Below are 22,453 nucleotides of genomic sequence, written 5' to 3'. Positions count from 1 at the left end.
TTCTTTCAACTTGCTTTCCTTTGATGTTTATCTCACATTCTCAGTTATTATCTAAATGTTGGGATTTATTACGGCTTAGCCATAAGCTTTCTTTACTTGACTTTATATTCTCTCTCTAAATGATATAATTCCTGCTGACAGGATTACTACAGATAACTCACAAATTTAAATTTCCATTCAGAACTCTTTTTTTTTAAGCCTCAGAACACTATATCCAGCTGCCTATTTGGCATTTCTATTTGAAGGTTCAAAGACACCACAAGGTCAGTATTTTTTAAAGTCAATTCAAGATCTCACTGCATACATTCACCACCAAGCACTTAACACACATGCCCACACATAGAAATCTATCTGGTCCTCTTTTAGTTTTCCTCATTTCAATGATTCACCATCTCTCTGTGACTGAGTTACACAAGTCAGAAACATGAAACTTATTTGTTAACACCTACCCAGCTCCCTCATCGCCCGTCCTGTGGTTTCCAGTTCATTACCGCATCATTTTAGTTTCCTTGCATATTAAGTTTCCTAAATTACACTAATCTCTCTACCTCTACCATTACCACCATAACCTTAGGCCAAGGTGTCATCGTCTTTCAGCTGGTCTTCTAGCCTTCTTATTTACCCTTAGCAATTTCTAAGTCTTTTACTCAGTAATCGGAAAATCTTCACACTGTTCCTAGTTAATACTATCCCATCTTTCTATTTCAGCTTTAAAAAGCCTTCCTCGCCTCCTGACTATATAAAAAATCCTCAACTAATGTTGTTGTATTTATCCAGTTATAATTTTGTCTTTCTATCTGTATTTGATAAATATCTGATTCTCTCTCTAGACCCTGTGAGGATATAGACTGTGTCTTTTCTTCATCATCATAAATACTTGATAAATAAGTGAATAAGTGAATTAAATGACTCCCTAATATAATCTCTAAGGAATGAAACAACAATTAAAATCTAAATGTTTTTCATTTTTGCATTGATTTGAGAGAGAAAAAGGCAAAGGGAGAAAGAAGCATCAACTCATTGTTCTACTTAGTTGTTTCATTAAACATTTTTACTTAAAATAATAAAATTTTAGAGTTACTTTGGTGGGGATCAGAAGATTGAATTGAATTCGTTTTACAAGTCTTTGGAGGGAATTTATAGGATAATACTTGTGAATGTTACTTAAGAATTTAGAAAAACAATATTTTTAAAAACAGAATCGTAATTTTTATATATAAAATATGAAATTTTTTTCTACAGAACCCAAAACTCAGAAATTGAGTCATAAGAAAGGGAGTAATACTGACATTCATAGAAGACTGTTCTTAACACAAGCAAAGGTAACTATGCTAAACGTATTTAAAGATCACTGGAAGATCCATACTTATTAGATTTCAGTGAGATAATTGATAACTTTGTGTCTCAGTATTTTTAAATTTTAGTATATTTTTGCATCATTTTATTTACATGTCTTTGAAACAAGAAATTGCCTAATTTTTTTTTAGTCTTTTTTAATGTTGGGATCTAAAGATTCTTATATGTAAATACAAATATTACAGAGAAAGTGAATATGATAGCCAAAATGTGGATTATGAGGATACAAATTCATTAACTGATTACTGGCAAAATCAGAACAGTCCAATGACAGCAGAGCTCAAGTAAGTGATTTTTGATCCCACCAAAAATATATCCTTTTATTTGGTTTATTTTTTCTCAAATATAACATTATTGATTTTTTTCCAGTTGGTATTACTAAGTAACAAAGAAAAACATTATTTACTATTGAGACTGGAAAATCAAAACTATCTTTATTCAAATACTAAAAGTATGGTAAAACTTAAAATATATGGTTGTGTGAAAAATGTATCCTTGGAAATATATGATAGAAATCACTTCCATATTATCTGCTTCTCATAAATATCATAAACTACATAAAACATATTTTAGTATTTTTATATTATACTTTAAAAAATTTTTCTTTTTAAAGCAGTATTGTTGAATTACAAGCTATTTATATTAAAAGCAAGTAGCAGTGTGTTGTGAACATAAATATGACTAAATTTGGAAATTAGAAAAATTATTTTAAAAAAATAGATTTATTCTTTCTAAAGATTATTTATGTTTTAACTCATCTTTTAGATACCTGTTGTGTTAGGGTAAAATACAAACCCAAAATTTCAGATATTTTTATAAACTTTAACCAAACTCATTGCAGGTAAATATAATAACTTGCTTGCTTGTCATATTTCCAATAAAGGTCAAGATAAATGTCTTTGTGTTTAAATGTCGAGTCTCTACAAGACTATTATTTTCAGTATTTGGAGCTTATAAATTCAAAGATCAACATATGGTTTGCTTACAGATTATACCACATATTTCCACATATGTCCAGTTCCAGTATCTTGAATTACTAGTATGAAAAGAATGTTAATAAAATACTTATGGTTTCTTTTAGACTTAAAGAGATATTAGTTTATCATGAATTACCAAACACATAAAATATATTATTTAAGTAGGAATAAGAAGACAAAAGAAAGAAAATAATTGCTCTTTTTTTTTTTCTGGCTATGTGTTGTTGTTTTTTAATAGAATCAATTTGCAGCAGTAAATACTCCAAAGAAGGAAACATCTCAGATCGATGGACCATCTTTAAACAATACTTATGGTTTCAAAGTCAGCATACAAAACTTGCAGGATGCAAAAGCTTTACATGAGGTAAAATTGCAACAATAAGGACATGTACCCTGTTTAACACCTATGTTTTATGCTTTGGAGCAAGTATGGAAATTTTTTACTGAGGGAGTAATACATTGAATTCTATACCTGTTAATTCTGTTATAATTCTTACTATTTTATATATTCATGTAAAGTTAGAGAAATTTTTAAAGCAACTGTCAGTTATTGAGGCTGCTTTGTCATTTCACAATTTTCAATCTTTTATTAACTGAAATTCGGTTTATAGAAGCTAAAATTAGAAAGTAATTTTTTAACTATTAGAAAAATATTTTATTCTAGATTGTTATATTAGGCTGTTATATCACATTACAAATATTTACATGTATTTTCTACTTGGGTCAGTGGATTAGTGCTTGCTACAATTCATTTGTTCACATAGTCTCTATATAACCCAGTTACCTACACTGTACAAACCATGTGCCCAAGACCGGAAGGTTGTCTTTTAAATGTACATCAATCATAGGATGGACTGGAGAATATGTTTGAGTCACTATAAATTTATCTCTGTTAGAGAAAACTCAATAGTTGTACTCAATAGCACATATCTGACTGGCAGTACAGTGGAAATAAGACTATATTTTTATTGTTTATACCTGTGCTATCAATATGGTAGCTACTATCAATGTGGCTATGGAGAACATAACATTTGACTTATGTCTAGGAATTTAAATTTTAATTTATATTTAAAAACTGATACATTTTTTATATTTATTTTTTAAATTATTGATTGACTTTAGAGAGAGAGGAAAGGAGGGAAAGAGAGAAAGAGAGACAAAAATTGATCTGCTCCTGCATGTGTCCTAACCAGGAATTGAACCAGAAACCTCTGTGTGTCTGGACAATGCTCTGACCAACCAAGTTATCTGACCAAGGCTTGATATTTAACTCATTATTAGAAAACATTTAAGTAATATGTTTGGAACAACTTAGGGATGTAAAACTACTTTTTCTTTTCTTTTTTTTCTTTTTGTATTTTTCTGAAGCTGGAAATGGGGAGGCAGTCAAACAGACTCCCGCATGCGCCCGACTGGGATCCACCCGGCACGCCCACCAGGGGGCAATGCTCTGCCCATCTGGGGCGTTGCTCTGTTGCGACCAGAGCCATTCTAGCGCCTGAGGCAGAGGCCACAGAGCCATCCACAGTGTCTGGGCAAACTTTGCTCCAGTGGAGCCTTGGCTGCGGGAGGGGAAGAGAGAGACAGAGAGGAAGGAGAGGGGGAGGGGTGGAGAAGCAGATGGGCACTTCTCCTGTGTGCCCTGGCCAGGAATCGAACCTGGGACTTCCGCACGCTAGGCCGACGCTCTACCACTGAGCCAACCGGCCAGGACCTAAAACTACTTTTTTAACTGTAAATTTTATGATACATAACTACAGATCAAGTATTCTATAAAAAAATTAGCATCCATATTGAGATTTGCTATAAATGTAAAATGTACACAAATTTTGAAGAAATTTTTCAATAGAAAAAAATGTAAAATATTTCATTCACAACCATTTATATTGATTACCTCCTAAAAAGTGTAATATTTTAGGTATATTGGATAAAATGAAAATATCTTTAAATTAATTTAACCTGTTTTTACTTTTTAAAATGTAACTACTAGAGCCTGACCTGTGGTGGCGTAGTGGATAAAGCATCGACCTGGAAATGCTGAGGTCGCCGGTTTGAAACCCTGGGCTTGCCTGGTCAAGGCACATATGGGAGTTGATGCTTCCTGCTCCTCCCTCCCTTCTCTCTCTGTCTCTCTCCTCTCTCTTTCCCTCTCTCTCCTTTCTAAAATGAATAGATTAAAAAAAATAAAATAAAATGTAACTACTAGAAAATTTAAAATTACATTCATTGTATTTCTATTGGATAATGCTGTTTTATACGGTTGTTTTATGCCTTTTCCCTGAGATTTCAATTTTTTGTTCTTTTGTTCTGAAGTCAATTCTACCTTAAACTGTTCTAAGGATTGAGTAATCATAGACTAAGAAAAAACATAAATACAGTTTTCATTTTACCCTAAGTTTGAACTAAGAATCATACATTTTTAGAGTTAGATTGGAATATAGTCTAACTTCCTAAATATTTATTTGTACATTTTTTTCATTAAACAGCAATTTTTTTGTCTCTGCTTTATACCTGGCCCTGTATTATCCTCTGAATCTCAGATAAATTAATTAATGAACTCAGGAATATACTTTTTTTTATCAAGTACACACTCAAAATTAAAATACTTTGTTAAAGTGTATTTATTAAAGCAAATTTGATAGACCTTAGAAAAAGACTTGCTACATTTGATTACTCTTATTTGAAAAACAAATTTCTTCTACTGTTACTTTATTCTACATAACCCCATTTCAAAATCATGAGCCTTGAAGTGCCTGGCCTGTGGTGGCGCAGTGGATAAAGTGTCAAACTGGAACGCTAAGGTTGCCGGTTCAAAACCCCTGACTTGCCCGGTCAAGGCACATATAAGAAGCAACTGTGAAATTGGTGCTTCCCATTCCTCTTTCTCCCTGCCTTTCTCTTTCTCTCTGTCTCTTCTCTCTAAATCAATAAAAGAAAATAAAAAATCTAAAAATAATAATAAAAAATCATGAGCCTTGAAGTTAAAATCACTTGGGTGGTCTGGCAAGTTGCTCCAGGCTTCTACCCAGCACAGGCTTTCTTAATCTCAGGGCACACTCTGAACAGCCACCTGGTGGTCAAATTAGGAATGAAACCAAAATCTGCAGTGGGCTCTATTCCTTTTCCTAGGAAATTGTGCTTGCTCATAGATAGCATTTGTCTTCTGTTTCCCATTACTTTGGGTTAATCTCTCTCTTATAAATAGTGCAGAAAAAAGAGTTGTAATTCTTGTCCCCATTCCTCACCTATCTCTTTCCTAGTTAACACTCAGTAAATCTCTGTCTCTTCTTCTCATATATTTGCTTTAAAAAAATGTCCCTTAAGATCATAATATATACATTTTATATCAAGGAATAAAAAAGCAAAATTTGAATGTGAAATTTGTCCTAGTAAATAAGTAAATCTCCAAGACTATTTTAACTTGAAATTTCTTCAGTCTGCCTCATAGACTTTGTACATGTTCATATTTTTCTAATTAAACTGGAGGGGTTTTGTTTTGTTGCAGTTTAAAGAAGAGTTTTTCTATTTTACATGTTTGTAGTTACTATATGAATACATGCTTACTATTTTTTTAAAAATCAGTCCTGAAGAGGATGCATTTAAAAGTTCTTTCCCTGAGCTCCCCCTAATGGTTTGATTTTTTTCTCATCTTTTTTTTGTTTTGTTTTTTAAATAGAAACAGCAGCATATTTCTTAAGAAAAGTGGTGGACTTGTGGATATTTTTATTATTTCTTATACCTTATACATGCATGATTAATGTTTTTATATTTTAAAAAGTACTTATGAATTTACTAACAAATTTACAATGAATGCATGTGGTGTTACATGTACATAGGGAAAAATTTAATCAGAACAAAAAGATTTACAATGGAAAGTAAGTTTCCCCTTCACCTCAGATAAGCAGTCTCCTTCCCTGCAGACAATAAGGAGTTCTATGTTATTTATCTCTTTTTATAGAAATTCTGTTATGTTTGCTTCTTCCGTTTATCCGTGTTTTATGGTGATCTTTCCATATTAGAGCATATATAATAGATTGGGCTCATTCTTTTGAAAATTTTAAAAGTTATAGATTATTCCATTGTGTATGGTCTTTGTGGATATCACTAATTTTTGAAACCAATTCCCAACTGATAGACTTTTTAGGTTTTTAGTCTTTTACAGTTTATAAAAGACTGGAAATAGCACCTTTAGTAAATATTCTTGTGCATATAATTTGGCTAAATGTATGAGTATATCTTCAGGATATATTCTCAAGAGTAGACTTGCTGCATAAAAGATCTGTTTAATTTAATTTTGAGAGGTATTTCTAAATTGTTCTCCAAAAAGAGTTACCAAATTCTGTTTGCATTATAAGTGAGAGCCTTGCACTTACATATTTTCAACAGTTGGCATTCAAGATATATATGAAACACAAATCCTCTATTAAATATTAAATATCTAAATAATTATTAATATCATAATAGTATACTATTTTTCTTTTTTTGTGTGTGACAGAGACAGAGTGAGGGACAGATAGGGACAGACTGACAGGAAGGGAGAGAGATGAGAAGCATCAATTCTTCACTGCGGCACCTTAGTTGTTCTTTGATTGCTTTCTCATATATGCCTTGACGGGGGGGGGGGGGGGCTACAGCACACAGAGTGACCCCTTGCTCAAGCCAGCGACCTTGGGCTCAAGCCAGCAACCTTGGGGTTTCAAACCCGAGTCCTCCGCGTCCCAGTCTGATGCTATATTCACTGCGCCACTGCCTGGTCAGGTGTAGTCTACTATTTTTCATTACCAGATATATGTACGTACTTTGCTGGTACAATGATGGCTATAATTCCAGGTATAATTATATTTTGTTTTTCTTTCCCAGGGTTTTTACTTACTGTCTATTGATTTTGGTAAGAAAACTAAGGATTACAGATAAGAAAAGTTTTTATTAGCATAGGAAAAATAAGAAAAAATAATAGATTTTTTGTATTATATGTCAAAGAAAAATGTGAATGGGCAAAAATTTGACTATTGTACAATTGATACCACACAATTTTTTTTAAAGATTTTTATTTATTGACTTGAGAGGAAGAGAAAGGGGGGAGGAACAGGAAGAATCAACTTGTAGTAGTTGCTTCTCATATGTGCCCTGACTGGGCAAGTTCATGGTTTTGAACCAGTGACCTCAGCATTCCAGGTAAACAGTTTATCCACAGTGCCACCCAGGTCAGGCAATACCAAAGTATTCTTATAATTATTCTTTCAGGAAAAACTATAACAATCTGCCTACTTTATATATATGTCTAAATTTAAGTACCCCTCAATAGTAAAGAATTAGTAAGTAGGAGCTCCAAATTTTTTAAATCTCTTTTTTCAGTTTAAAATATAAAAATATATTTTTAGTTTACACTATAGTTAACTGAGTAGAAAGTAAAAGATAACAAACTTTGGTTTGAATATACAACTTCTTGGACTAGTCCTTCAAACAGGAATTAAGAAAATTGAAAAACACTGCATGTATTTTAAGCAAATAGTTTGAATATGTATTGACTTGAAATTATTGATTTAATTTAATCTTAGAAATAGAAATCTTTAGTTTTAATCTGTAGAGTATTAAACTGTGACTGTGTCCCTTTTGGCTCTTTTTTGTAATTTTACATGCATATTTCCTTGGGAGTCTTAGTGAAACATACTTTTTCAGCAAATCTTAAAAGTGTTTAAAAGCATATTTTAATTTCCTTTTATAGATACAAAATCTTACCCTAATTAGTGTGGAGTTACATGCTCGAACTAGACGAGACTTAGAACCAGATCCTGAATTTGACCCAATCTGTGCTCTGTTCTACTGCATCTCTTCTGACACTCCACTGCCAGATACAGACAAAACAGAACTCACAGGTGTAATAGTGATCGATAAAGACAAGACAGTCTCCAGTCAAGGTAGTGTTCATTTTTATTAATTTTATACCTTTGTGTCCTAGGATGAACCTTTAAATAGGGCAATCTCTGTGTTGGAGAATCTAAACCACACAAGTATAAGGAACTTCTTTCTAAATTGCTGAGATGTGGGGGTAGGAAGAGTTTGGTTTAGCTTTGTCCTGGATTTATTATTCTTGCATCAATAATTGTCAGAAGTCAGAGGCAATACAATATAAATATCTTAATAAAATTTTCTGTTAGAATAAATAATTTTCTCTAAGTATTATTGTATAAAATACAAATTGTTGATACCGAAACCAAATGATTATGTACCTCTAAGTTAGATGGACAGTCTTTCTTATATATGCAGTGCTAGTATTTTGCTGCTAATACAGTTTCTGTTTGCTTTAAGAAGTTAAGTTACTATTATAAGTTAATGATTTATAAGAGACTTTTTAAGATATAATCTTTAATTTTGTTTATACCTTTTTCTAAATACATACACCTTTATTTTTATATATTATACCATATAAGGCATTTTATACAATACCAAATGTCCCTCTACAGTTCTAAATGGTAGTACATGAATTCAGTCAACTGAGAAAGAAGTCTTAGCACAGAACAAAACTTTATAGGAACTTGCAGTTTTAATCAGTGGTGTGCTTGAGCTGGCTTGTACCAGCTCATAAGCCAATGAATATTTCATGGCTTTTCTTTTTCCCCGTGAAACTTTTTATTTTTTTAAGTGAAAAACAGGGAGACAGAGACAGACTCCCACATGCGCCCCGACCAGGATCCACCCAGCAACCCCCTTACAGTGCGATGCTCTGCCCATCTGGGGCTGCTGCTTGGTTGCTCAGCATCTGAGCTATTTCAGTGCCTGAGGCGAGGCCATAGAGCAATCCTCAGGGCCCAGGGACAAATTGCTTGAACCATTCTGAGCCATGGCTATAGGAGGGGAGGAGAGAGAGAGAGAGAAAGGGGAAGGGTAGAGAAGCAGATGAGTGCTTCTGTGTGCTCTGACCAGGAATTGAACCCAGGACTTCCACACGTGGGGCAGACACTCAACCGCTCAGCCAGCCAGCCAGGACCTTTTCCCATGAATTTTTTCATAACACTTTCATGATTTTGAACTAGTTGATGTCACCTGGGTAGTTTGAAATCAACCATGGTCAGAAGTCTTTTACATTGTGGAAATACATATCAGAGCCCCCCCACCCACCCACCCAGAGGTAATTTTAAACATTTTCCAGCATACCACTGATTAAAATATCCTCTACTAAGCAAAGCTCTTCCTATAGGAAGAGTAAAAACAGAAATAACATAAGAAAATTTCTCTTTGGGTGACACATTATCTGGGAGTTTTGTGAATGTAGACTTTTCAGGCAAATAATGGAAAATATGAAATTTGTTTTTTGAATTTTTTCAAGAAATTGGGTTAATTCTGTATGTACTTTGGGTAATGCTCTCTTAATTTGCAGTATTTCAGTAGCATAGTTTCACTTAAAAGTAAGGAGTAGTAGTACTTACACAATTATATATTATAAACATTCTGTTTATTTTTTAGATATCAGATATAAGACCCCATTACTTATTAGATCTGGAATTACAAGACTAGAAGTTACCTATGCTGCTGATGAGAAGGCACTTTTTCAAGAAATTGCAGATATAATAAAAAGGTACTGTTTTGTGTTTTCTGATTATCCAAGTTTTTGTTCAGAGAATCCTTTCATGCTGTTGCTGATAAATATAGATGAAGATAGAAAGGAGGACGAAACCCTTTCTGTTGCCCTTGAAAGTAGAGTTATCCCTGGAAAGCTTTTGCCTCAGTTCCCACCACCTCCATCAGGTTAGGGATGAGAAAACGAATATTCTATTCTCAAGATTGTGGGTTCAGTGAAAGAAAAATACTAGCTTAGCCTTTGGCTTTCCCAGTTGGATTTTAGCATAATCTTTCTGTGGTGGGGAAATAATGGTGAACTAATTCATTAAATAGACTTCTACCTTGGAGACCAGCCACTACTTCAAAAAAATTTTTTCTAAGAAAATGTTTTTTAGTTCTAAACAAACCAGTAGTTTCAAAAGCTTTGAAATGCAATCTGTTCATAAATTTAATTTAAAAATAAAATATGTATAATTAAGTGGATCTTTTGCATTTTCTCAAGTGTTATTCTGGATAGCAATGGACTCTTATTAAATGCTTCACTTTTTCTAGGATCTTGAGATTTCTGCCCACTGCCAGCTTTCGGTTCTTAAATGCCTAGAAAATACTCTGTGGATCCTGATGTGTGGATAAAAGCTGCCCTTGAGCATGTTGTTATACTCAACTCTTTCGATAGTTGCACTCTTGTAAAATTTAGTTGAACTTCCTATAGTTGAACTCTTATAGAGCCTTTAAAACTGTGACAATATTCCACATTAAAAATATGCTATGCATTCAGCATCTGATCGAATCCAAAAAGGGGTTAACATAAACCATTCTGAAAATTAGAAACCAGTAAATGTTTTCAACAAAACAAAATTAAATGTCAGATCATCAAAAATGACATGCTACTTACCCACTACTTTAGGAAGGAAAAAGGCATGTATTTTAATATGTATAGCACTGGTAACTGGATGTTTTCCTATCCTAACTTTTATTTTCTCACAGAGGTTGTCACCAACATGTCAGATGCTTTTGTGCCCACATTTTTATGTCTTCAGGCAGCTTAAAAGGAAAATATGAGAGTTGCCGTCAATACTGTTTTGTATGCCAACACAAATCCAATAATGTCCCTGGGCTTTGTATGCTTGTCTTCTCCTTTTTAGGTATATTCCCAAGAAGTTTATTAAAGGGAGAATTTTGTCAATTATTTGCAAGTGTAGTTCTTTCTTAAATATCTGTAACATGAATTACACTAGTCATTAAGAAAAAATGCAGTAAACAAAATAAAACTAACTTTTGGTTCTTACTCTAAAAGATCATGTGATTATTACAAGGAGAAGAAAGTACTTAAATCTCAGCTTTCAACTCTGCTATGTTCTTTATATATTGGTCCAAACAATCCCCTAAAAGCTTATTCATTCTTATACTTCTAACATTGTAAAGAGCTAGACTTTGGAGTCAGCCAGCTCTGGATTTTTGTCTCGAGCAAGTTATATACTTCTCTAAGCTTTAGTTTTCTCATCTGTAAAATGGGTAGTAGATGTGAGAATTAAGTGAAATAATGCACATGAAACTCTTAGCCTGGTCAGTACTTGAATGTTAACACTGTGTATAACATACAATGCTAGATGCTAACTATAAAATTGAATAAAATGTAGATGCTTATTTGAGAGTTTTATTATCTTTATTTTTACATTTTTAATATTTACCTCCTCAGGTGGCAAACACAAAAAGTAATAGAAAGTGGTGATATTAAATAAGTAAAACTAAATCTTATCTTGTCACTGTCACTTCTCTGTTTTTATATTTCCTTGAACTGTTAACAGTTTTACATTTTTACAATCTCTCTAATTTAAATATAAGCTTTTATTCTTTTCTTTTCCCTACATCCATACGATATAGCCTATTCACTTAACCTCAGTTATTTTTCACAATCACTCCTTTCCCTCCATGTCTATTACCACTGCCCTAGGTAGAGCCCCCTCAGCTCTTACCTGTGTGGTTGTTAGAAGGTTATTTAAAATATTAGTTGTGAAATAACATTTCTTTGTCTAAGCAAATAAAATCATTTTCATGTTTCTGCTACTTTCATTTTCTCTGATTTTTTTCTTCACCTCTAATCTCATCTACCCAAACTTATTCTTTCCATAACTTTAAGAAAACCTGATGGACTGAATAAAATTTACAAAAATTAAAGAACAAGTTACCAAGCTTTTGTTATTGTCACCAAATGTTTCCACAGAAGATATATGGAATCATTGGAATTTTGAACTTCAAATAAATATTTTATCAAATATAAGTGTCTCAAGACTAAACAACCTCTAGGTCAGAAAATAAGTATACATAATAGAACTGAAAAATATTGAGACAACTACATAATGCTAAAAGAACAAAATCTATTTAATCAGTTAAGAAAAGCATAAGGTAACTTTTTTTTAGCCTTCATCTCTAAGCAGTAGCAGTTTATAAAATAGACTTTTTTTTTAGGGAGAGAGATGAGAAGCATCAACTTATAGTTGCCTCATTTTAGTTGTTACTTGATTACTTCTCATACATGCCTTGACTAAGGGGCTCAAACTGAGTCAGTGACCCCCTTGCTCAAGCCAATAGCCTTGGCTCAAACCAGCAGCCTTGAGCTTCAAGCCAGCAATATTTGGGCTCAAGCCAGCGACCTTAGGCTCATGTTGATGATCCTACACTCAAGCTGGTGAGCCCACATTCAAGCCAGCGACTTTTGGGTTTTGAACCTGGGACCTCAGTATTCCAAGTTGACACTGTCCACTGCACCATCACTAACCAGGCAAAATAGACAACTTTTTAATTGAGAAAAAATTTTATCAAAATATTATTGAATGCCTGACCTGTGGTGGCGCGGTGGATAAAGCATTGACTTGGAATGCTGAGGTTGCTGGTTCAAAACCCTGGGCTTGCCTGGTCAAGGCACATACAACAAGCAATCAATGAACAACTAAAGTGAAGCAACTATGACTTGATACTTCTTGTTCTCTCCCCTCTCTCTCTGTAAAGTCAATAAATAAAATTTAAAAAAAAAACATTATTGAAAACAAGTATACTTAACCTAACTTTGTTATCTATTAGTTGCCACAACAAAGCATATAGCTAACTGGAATAATTATTGCAATAATAAGATGTTTTATGAATCCAGGAAATTCAGATGAAGAAATTAGAAGAACTGTCTTTGTAAAATTTGTAACAGAAGGGCTCTGTAATCTGACATCATCTTCCTGTTGAACCTATACCTAGAAATGTATATAATAAGAACTCCAGCAAGGCCCTGGCCAGTTGGCTCAATGGTAGAGTGTCAGCCCAGCGAGTGGAAGTCCCAGGTTCGATTCCTGACCAGGGCAGACAGGAGAAGCGCCCATCTGCTTCTCCACCCTTCCCCCTCTCCTTTTTCTCTATCTTTCTCTTTCCCTCCCACAGCAAAGGCTCCATTGGAGCAGGGTTGGCCTCGGCACTGAGGATGGCTCCATGGCCTCTGCCTCAGGCAGCAACGGAGCAATGCCCCAGATGGGCAGAGCAATGCCCCAGATGGGCATGCTGGGTGGATCCCAGTCAGGTGCATGCGGGAGTCTGTCTGACTGCCTCCCCACTTCTAACTTTGGAAAAACACACACACACACACACACAACTCCAGCAAGCTTCCAAATTAAGATTAGGGTTATCTGTGGCCACTTTGTAATGTCTGTTCTAAATTACTTTTACTACCCAAGAATCAACTGCATGAGTTCTTTTGTGTATGTATAAAGGAATCCTAATCTATCCCTGACAATCCTTATACTCCGGTTTCTCAAATTTAAACATTACATAGATTTACAGGGAGATACACTTGTCATACAGAGAGTTCATCTTTGACTACTCTGAGAAGAGTCAAACTTCAATGGAAATGAGAATTGGTGAAGTTGCTATTAATGATGTGTTACATTAGATGTCTTGTTAAAAAACTAATGAGTTGGAAGGATGTTGGGAGATTTCTATTTTCTTGAGTGCCCTAGGATCTTTCTGAACTTCCTTTTTGAGAATTAATGTACCTTTTTAAGCCTTTGATTTCTGAGACTAACAATTGGCCTCATTGTTACATATTGCCTCACTTTCTATTGCTTCTTCATGCTCATGCCATAATCCTCCTCTTGGTTCCAAAATTACTAGCCATGCGGTACTTTTTACTTACTTATTTATTTATTTATTTATTTATTTATTTATTTATTTATTTTAGAAAGGAGAGAGAGAGAGGGAGAGGAGAGAGACAGAGAGAGAGAAGGGGGGAGGAGCTGGAAGCATCAACTCCCATATGTGCCTTGACCAGGCAAGCCCAGTGTTTCAAACCGGCGACCTCAGCATTTCCAGGTCGACGCTTTATCCACTGTGCCACCACAGGTCAGGCCACTTTTTACTTTTATAGGTTGGTAAAAAGGTTCATTTGACTGTTTTAATTAATCAGTAATTTTTTATTAAATTAAGTGATTTTCTCAGAAATTTCTTTTTTTTTTTTTTTTTTTAATTTTTTTTTTTTTTTATTCATTTTAGAGAGGAGAGGGAGAGACAGAGAGAGGAGAGATAGAGAGAGAGAAGGGGGGAGGAGCAGGAAGCATCAACTCCCATATGTGCCTTGACCAGGCAAGCCCAGGGTTTCGAACCGGCGACCTCAGCATTTCCAGGTCAACGCTTTATCCACTGCGCCACCACAGGTCAGGCAAGAAATTTCAATTCTATTTATGTAGAGAAAAGCAGATGGATAATACTATATATGTTATCTTTTTCTCCAGGTAAGTTCTGGGCTGTTCTTTAAGTCTGTGTATAACAGTGGATCACAAGCAGATCACCAGATATTAAAATTTACATTATAAACTGTATTTTGATAGGGAATTTGAAGAATAGGAAAAATACAAAGAATGACATTACCGAAGCTTAAATCTACTTCTTTTGTTTTGTTTTTTACAGAGACAGAGAGTCAGAGAGAGGGATAGATAGGGACAGACAGACAGGAACGGAGAGAGATGAGAAGCATCATTAGTTTTTCGTTGTAACACCTTAGTTGTTCATTGATTGCTTTCTCATCTGTGCCTTGACCGTGGGGCTACAGCAGACCCAGTAACCCCTTGCTTGAGCCAGCAACCTTGGGTCCAAGCTGGTGAGCTTTTGCTCAAACTGGATGAGCCCGTGCTCAAGCTGGCGACCTTGGGGTCTCAAACCTGGGTCCTCTGCATCCCAGTCCAATGCTCTATTCACTGTGCCACCGCCTGGTCAAGCAAATCTACTTCTTTTGATAGGAGCTTCTTAAATCCTCCAGGACTAAAAATGAGATATTTTTGTAGCATTCTTATAAAAACTAAAGCCATTCAACACCCATTTTAAGAAAGTATAGCTATGAAAAAAGAAAGAAAGTAGCTATGAAAGTATAAACTGTTAGCAAACCAATTCTTAAAATATACTGTTCACAAAATTAGGGGATATTTCCATAATAAATATGAAAATATAAAATATCTTCCAATTTTTATGAGCAGTGTATATCTGGTGATCAGCGCATGATCCATTGTTACACCACAGACTTTCAGGGTAGCTATATGTAGTTTCTGTCAGTAAATTACTGTAATTCTATACTGCAGACATTGGGTGATTCTACAGGCGTTAAGTGACATAATCTGGACAGTCTGCAATTCCACAACTTAGAGTGACTTTATAATCAGTTATGTAAAACCCAAATTTATAAATTTTTGGAGTCTTTCACTTGTTTTTTGGCTTTTATAAACAATACAATCAGTGGTGGGATTCAGCCCTTTCACACCGGTTCAGCAGAACCGATACCTAATTGTTGAGTTTGGCAAACCAGTTGTTAAAATGGCACTTGTAATCTGGGTTCTCTCTAAGGTAGACACCTAGGCAGCCGCCCAATGTGGAAATCACAAATTTACATTCCTTATTCTTTTTTAACGTCCATCTATGCAACAGCATATTCTAAGCGCTCATAGTAATATTTATTCCATCCATAGGTGAAAAAAATTGCAAGGGAGGATGCCAATCAAGAAGCAATATGGAAATTTTTTTTTTTTTTTTTTTTACCATTTTTTATTTTTTGTGAGAGGGACAGATAGGGACAGGCAGACAGGAAGGGTGAGAGATTGGAAGCATCAAGTCTTCGTTGCGGCCCCCTAGTGGTTCATTGATTGCTCTCTCACATGTACCCTGATCAGGGGGCCACAGCAGACCAAGTGACCCCTTGCTCAAGCCAGCGACTTTGGGAACAATCTGGTGAGCCTGTACTCAAATCAGATGAGCTCATGCTCAAGCTGGCACCATCAGGTCCTCGAACCTGGGTTCTCCGCATCCCAGTCCAGTGCTCCATCCACTGAGCCACCTCCTGGTCAGGTGGAAATATCTTTAAATAACAGTTTTGTTGTTTTTGTTTTTTGTCAGGTATTTTAAAATATTTTTTCATTAACATTTTAAAACTCTCTTATAATCTAGTTTTGTATATTTCTTTTATTCTTATTTAAGTATTAAATGCATGAAATAACTACCTTTCGGTATATCAGTTTTTAAATACTTAAAACGGTCATTAGGGCAGAGAACTTGTTAAATTATTTGAATCCCACCACTGAATACAATAATCAGAGTAATCTAGAACATCTAATTTAATAGCTTTACTATAGTATATGCTCTCAGTTTATGACTGTAATCAGTTCCTCTCTTTCCCACATATTTTTCCATGGTAGTCACTGGAAGTCATAAGAGGAACCCCAACAAGGCTCCTTCTGAGTTGATCGAATGCAGATTGTCAGTTCAACTTAACAGTACAACTTGACCACAATGAGCACCTGGTTTCTCCAAGTTTCTGTTGTTTATCTTCCCTGCATTAGTCTCACCCTATTAACATTTCAGTCTTCCATTAAACTGAGTCAGGTTCCTTTTAAATTTAGACTTCTTAAGTTTAGACTTTCCTCTTACCATTACTGAGGCCTTAGTTTATGTGAGGACCACATCATTACTAAAATTGAAAAATGGAAGGCATTTTCATTTTCTTTCTCAGCCTTACAACTATTAAGGACAGTGTAGTTTAGGGAGGTAGAGAAGTGGCAGCTGAATAACCTGGGGGAATCTTTTCATCATACAGTGTCCAGCCTGACCTGTGGTGGCGCAGTTGCTGAAGCATTGACCTGCAATGCTGAGGTCGCTGGTTTGAAACCTCGGGCTTGTCCAGTCAAGGCACATACAAGAAGCAACTACAAGTTGATGCTTCCCACTTGCCCTCCACCCGTCTTTCTCTCTCTCTCTCCTCTCTCTAAAATCAATAAATAAAATCTTAAAAAAGAAATACAGCTTGGCCAGGCGGTGGCACAGTGGATAAAGCATTGGACTGGGACATGGAGGAACCAGGTTCGAAATCTGAGGTCGTGGGCTTGAGTGCGGCTCATCTGGTTTGAGCAAGGGGTCACTCACTCTGCTGTAGCCTCCCAGTCAAGGCACGTATGAGAAAGCAATCAATGAACAACTAAGGAGCCACAACGAAGAATTGATGCTTCTCATCTCTCCCTTCCTCTCTGTCTCTCTCTATGTCACACACACACACACAAAAGAAATACAGTATCCACACATGCGCTCATGCTTCACTGTGCCCCAGCTGCACTATATGCTCTACCACACCCACACTCCTACACGTCAGTGGTAATTCCTCCCTCCCACCCCAACTGCTATCATCTTCTTTCCCAAGTCATAGCAAATAAATACACAGGCTAAGAGAAAACTACTTGCTTTATAAAAGTAGCTTCAAAACAAGAGCTGCATTCGCCCCATTCCTTCCTGTATAGAAATTCTGTAGGACCATTGTGTCATCTCTTCCCCATCTGAGAAACATGAAATATAGATTTTTATTTTTATACTTTATCACAAAGAAACAATTCTGGTTCAAAACTTCAATGTGTGTGTAGTCTTTGTTTAATTTTTCATTCCTTCTTTAGGTATGATCCTGATATTCTGCTAGGATATGAGATTCAGATGCACTCCTGGGGTTACCTCTTACAAAGGGCTGCTGCCCTAAGTGTGGACTTATGTCAGATGATCTCTCGGGTGCCTGGTATGTAGCATTGTGAACATTTTTCAGTTCAACTACAAATTACAAAGTAAATAAAGATGTTGAAAAGTACTATTGTAGCCTAATTTTTAATATTAAATTTTTAAGTTCTAGGTATATCATAAGTCCATTACAGAAAAAATTTTAAATCAAGAAAAGTAAAAGAAAAAACACCCAATCTCACTACTATCTATATAATGTTAGTATATTTGTTTTTTACCTTTTTGTCATTATATATATATAGGTTTTTATTTTTTATGTAACTTTAATCATACATATATCCCATTTTTATTATGCTTCCTCCACCCAACATCTTATAAGTATTCTTCTATATTATAAGATAGTCTTTGTAATCATTATGAAGAACATAGCATTTCTTTGACTTGATGTACCATAATTTTATTTTGTCTAGTTCTGTGTTTTAGGCAGTTCCCCAAGTCTGTTTCTGATTTAAGGGGGGAAGGGCAATAATGAGAGTCATATCAAAATTAAGTTTATAAAGCACTTTAAAATTTTTTTTATGTAACTATAAAATATTTAAGAACTTTATTTTAAAGGCTCCCCACAAGTCAGACTAGGACAAAGTAGAATATACTTTAGGAGGCTAACAGACCAAATACAAAATTAGTAAAAAACTAATAAAGAGATCTTTTGAGAGAGGTTGATTTCAATAAAATGTCTTAAGTGTTGGTAAATTAAAAAGGAAAATTTGAAACTAAAAGATGCAAGAACAGTAAATATTTTTTACCTTTGCGAAAGTTTGGAATAAAAAGATACCTACTTTAAATTTAGTTTTTCAGCGATGAATCTTTTATAGCTCCTATATCTCAAGTGATAGGAATTGTGGTATATATCAATTTTTTTTAATATTTCATTTGGGATAGGTTTCTATCCCAATATTTAGGAGAAGCAACATGAGTGTTCAGGTGCACTTACTAATTAGTTGTAACAGGTAAAATATAAGTTCAGATCAGAAGAGTGAATGAAAGCCTGTGTTCTTTTAAAATCATTGCTGAAACCTTCTTTATGAGGCAACATGGTACAGTAGAAAGGGCCTGTGGAGGGAGGTAGCACAGCAGAGAGCATGGATTATGGAGAAAGACTGCATGGGTTTAAATCCTGGCTACACTGCTTACTAGCTATGTGATGTCAAGCAAGTTAGTTAACCTACCCATAGCTCAGTTCATCTGATAATACAACTTAGGGCAATTGTGAAGTACTTAAAGCATGAGAACATGGTAAACATTGTGTTTGTTGAGTGGGAAAAAAAATCTTTCAAACATTATCTCTTTAAAACAAAGAAGGGTGAGGTGGTATGTGTACTTGGTCTTTGGAATCAGGTAGCCCTGGTGTAGTTCTGTTACTACGTAACCTGAGGCAAGATAAAACATTTCTGAGTACAATTTACCACAGTGCAAAGTGAAAGTGTATTAACATAGTAAAGTGGTTGTATTAAAATAAATGTTAGTAAAGTTCTTAGAACATAATAACCATTCAACGTATGATAAATGTATTTATTATTCGAGCCACTAATCAACATTTATATACCATGTTATATAAGAGAAACACATTTTAATTTCTGTTCTAGTAAAATCATTATATAAAAAACTAGACTCATTGGAAAAGGAGAAAAAAAGAAGAAGAAACTAGTCTCAGAACTCTCTTTGCTAATAGAGGAACTCTATTATCTCTGTATACAGTTAAGAGAATTTCATCCTGAATATGAACATCATTAACTGTTAACAAATTTTTAAAGACTTGTTTAAATTAAAAACTCCATTATTTTTTTCTAAGAAATGACCAGTTTAACAATAGACATTTTTTATTTTAGCACCAAACAAGTGCTGTAGCCTTATTCATTAAAATAGCATAAGAAATTACCAAATTTAAAAAGTGTTTATTATTTTTAAAATGTGTGTGTATATGTCCACACTTTTTATTATTAAAATAGGTAGAGTTTTCAATACATTTATTTCACAATTGAGAGAGTAAAGAAAAAAGACTTTATTAGTCAAAATAATGGTTCTTTAAGTTTAAATAGAATAGACTGAATTACATTTCATCTTGAATCGTCATTTTAATTTTTATTCTCATTTTCTTTTTTTTACCAATTTCTTATCCTCCCTCCCCCAACCCCACCCCCAGTCCCTAGCAATCACCTTTTTTTTTTTTCTTCAGATTTTATTTTTAATTTATAAATTAAATTTAGGCCTTGGCCAGTTGGCTCAGCAGTAGAGTGTCAACGCAACATGTGGAAGTCCCAGGTTCGATTTCCAGTCAGGGCACACAGGAAAGGAAACCATCTGCCTGTCCACCCCCCATGGTTCAGTTGATTCAAGCACTTTGGCCCAAGCACTGAGGATGGCTCCCTGGAGCCTCTGCCTCAGGCACTAAAAATAGCTCGTTTGTAAAAATCGGTTTAAGATGGTCAGAGCATCAGCCCCAGATGGGGTTGCTGAATGAATCTGGTCAGGGTGCATGAAGGACTCTTGTCTCTCTATCTCCCCTCATCTCACTTAAAAAAAAATTTAATGGGGTGACACTGGTCAAAAAGGATAGATAGGTTTCAGGTAAACATTTCAAATAGCATTTGAACTGTTGGTTGTGTTGTGTGCCCATCGCCCAAAGTCAAATAATTTTCCTCCATCATATATTTGTCCCTCTTTACTCTGTTTTCTTTTTTTTTACACATAATTTGCTTGGATATGGTTTCTATGAGTCCTGATGCCATCTCTTTTCATTTCTACAGATGACAAAATTGAGAACAGATTTGCATCTGAAAGAGATGACTATGGATCAGATACAATGAGTGAGATAAATATTGTTGGTCGAATTACACTGAATCTTTGGAGAATCATGAGAAATGAGGTAAGGTACTTTAGCTAAAATTATGTTTGGAAATAACAGATTAGCTCAATATAATGATTTAATCAGTATAGTATAGTATTAGTATAGTTTACTATGTAAACTCTATGTCTTTGTGAATTATTGTTATTATACTTAGAGTTACAAAATAACCACTTTCTAAAATACAAAGCTACAGAAGTAGTTAACATTAATGTTATTGATGTATTTTAATTTTTTTTTGTCCAAGGTAGCAGTAGCTAGAAAATCTCTAGCTATCATAAAATAATATGTGTTGAATTGTAATATTTTATCATTTTTTACACTTAAATCAGTTTTGCAGTTAAGGTCAGATGAATTCAGTTGGCCTTTTTCATTTATTACAGTAAGGAAAATTTGGACTAGGTAGAGGAAGGAATTTTATGTACTAAAGATATTTAGAAACTGGGTCAGACTAAAAAGGTAAATTGGAAACATACTACTACATAGTTGATTGTGGCACCCAGTTGAGGCTTTGAGAGCCCAGGTAAGAATTTTTTGTAGTATGAATTTCTACAAATTGTCTAATTAATTTTCAACTACTCAGAGAAGTAATTTTCACCAAAAATGTAAGATCATTGGATTCTAGATTATATAGCATACTTGCCCGATTTCTCTTACTGAAATGTAAAAACAATACCTACTGTAAATTGGTCTATTCTCAAATTTGGGACTTTGTATAGTATCAGATAAAATGTTAATATTTAGAAGAAAGCTCTAGTCTTCAATCAGTGCTCCTCATTATTCACTATGATCATGCTAGCTCTTCTAGATTTATGTAAAACACTTGACTTTCCAAGCATGCCCTCTGTAACTATTTGGACATTATCATACAGTAATTCTTTCAAGTAAGGAAATATATCCTTTTTATTAAATTCAGATGTTCCCATTTTTCTTATTTTCTCTTTGCACTATAAGCCTAAAGTTTATTGTTCAAATTTTATCTTTCGGCCCTGGCCGGTTGGCTCAGTGGCGTGCAGAAGTCCCGGGTTCGATTCCCGGCCAGGGCACACAAGAGAAGCGCCCATCTGCTTCTCCACCCGTCCCCCTCTCCTTCCTCTCTGTCTCTCTCTTCCCCTCCCGCAGCGAGGCTCCATTGGAGCAAAGATGGCCCGGGCGCTGGGGATGGCTCCTTGGCCTCTGCCCCAGGTGCTAGAGTGGCTCTGGTCGCAGCAGAGCAACGCCCAGGAGAGGCAGACATCGCCCCCTGGTGGGCAGAGCATCACCCCCTGGTGGGCGTGCCGGGTGGATCCCGGTCGGGCGCATGCAGGAGTCTGTCTGACTGTCTCTCCCCGTTTCCAGCTTCAGAAAAATACAAAAAAAAAAAAATTTTATCTTTCAAAATATGTGATATATGCATCTTTTTGAGGATAATTTTATTCTGTTGTGTTTTTTTAAAAATATTATAAGAGCATAAGAATCCCCAATGACTTAAATAATTTCTAGTGACACAGCACAGAGACTGTGGTGTATTTCATTTGTATATTCCATTGTAAATTTCATTATATATTCCATTATATAATATATATATATTTCAAACTGCAGTCTCTGATATTATCTGATATGAACACAGAATCAAAGTATTGTATCTTAGGAATCTTTTCAT

At 34.9% G+C, this 22,453-nt stretch overlaps 1 protein-coding gene across 4 annotated transcripts in view; it reads left to right on the top strand.

Annotated features, from left to right (window-relative positions):
• The window catches only part of REV3L (REV3 like, DNA directed polymerase zeta catalytic subunit), a 187,195-nt gene that overhangs the window by 110,157 nt on the left and 54,585 nt on the right, over nt 1-22,453 (top strand). For all 4 annotated transcript variants that reach the window (XM_066247758.1, XM_066247757.1, XM_066247759.1 and 1 more), the window contains 6 exons: nt 1,243-1,322; nt 2,572-2,697; nt 8,059-8,251; nt 9,798-9,909; nt 17,852-17,967; nt 20,714-20,832. In XM_066247758.1, coding sequence (XP_066103855.1) covers nt 1,243-1,322; nt 2,572-2,697; nt 8,059-8,251; nt 9,798-9,909; nt 17,852-17,967; nt 20,714-20,832 — 746 coding nt within the window. The remainder of the gene's footprint in view (nt 1-1,242; nt 1,323-2,571; nt 2,698-8,058; nt 8,252-9,797; nt 9,910-17,851; nt 17,968-20,713; nt 20,833-22,453) is intronic.

This window comes from Saccopteryx bilineata, chromosome 12 (genome assembly GCF_036850765.1).
Source record: "Saccopteryx bilineata isolate mSacBil1 chromosome 12, mSacBil1_pri_phased_curated, whole genome shotgun sequence".
NCBI lineage: Eukaryota > Metazoa > Chordata > Mammalia > Chiroptera > Emballonuridae > Saccopteryx > Saccopteryx bilineata.
This window is presented reverse-complemented; position numbering and strand designations above follow the sequence as displayed.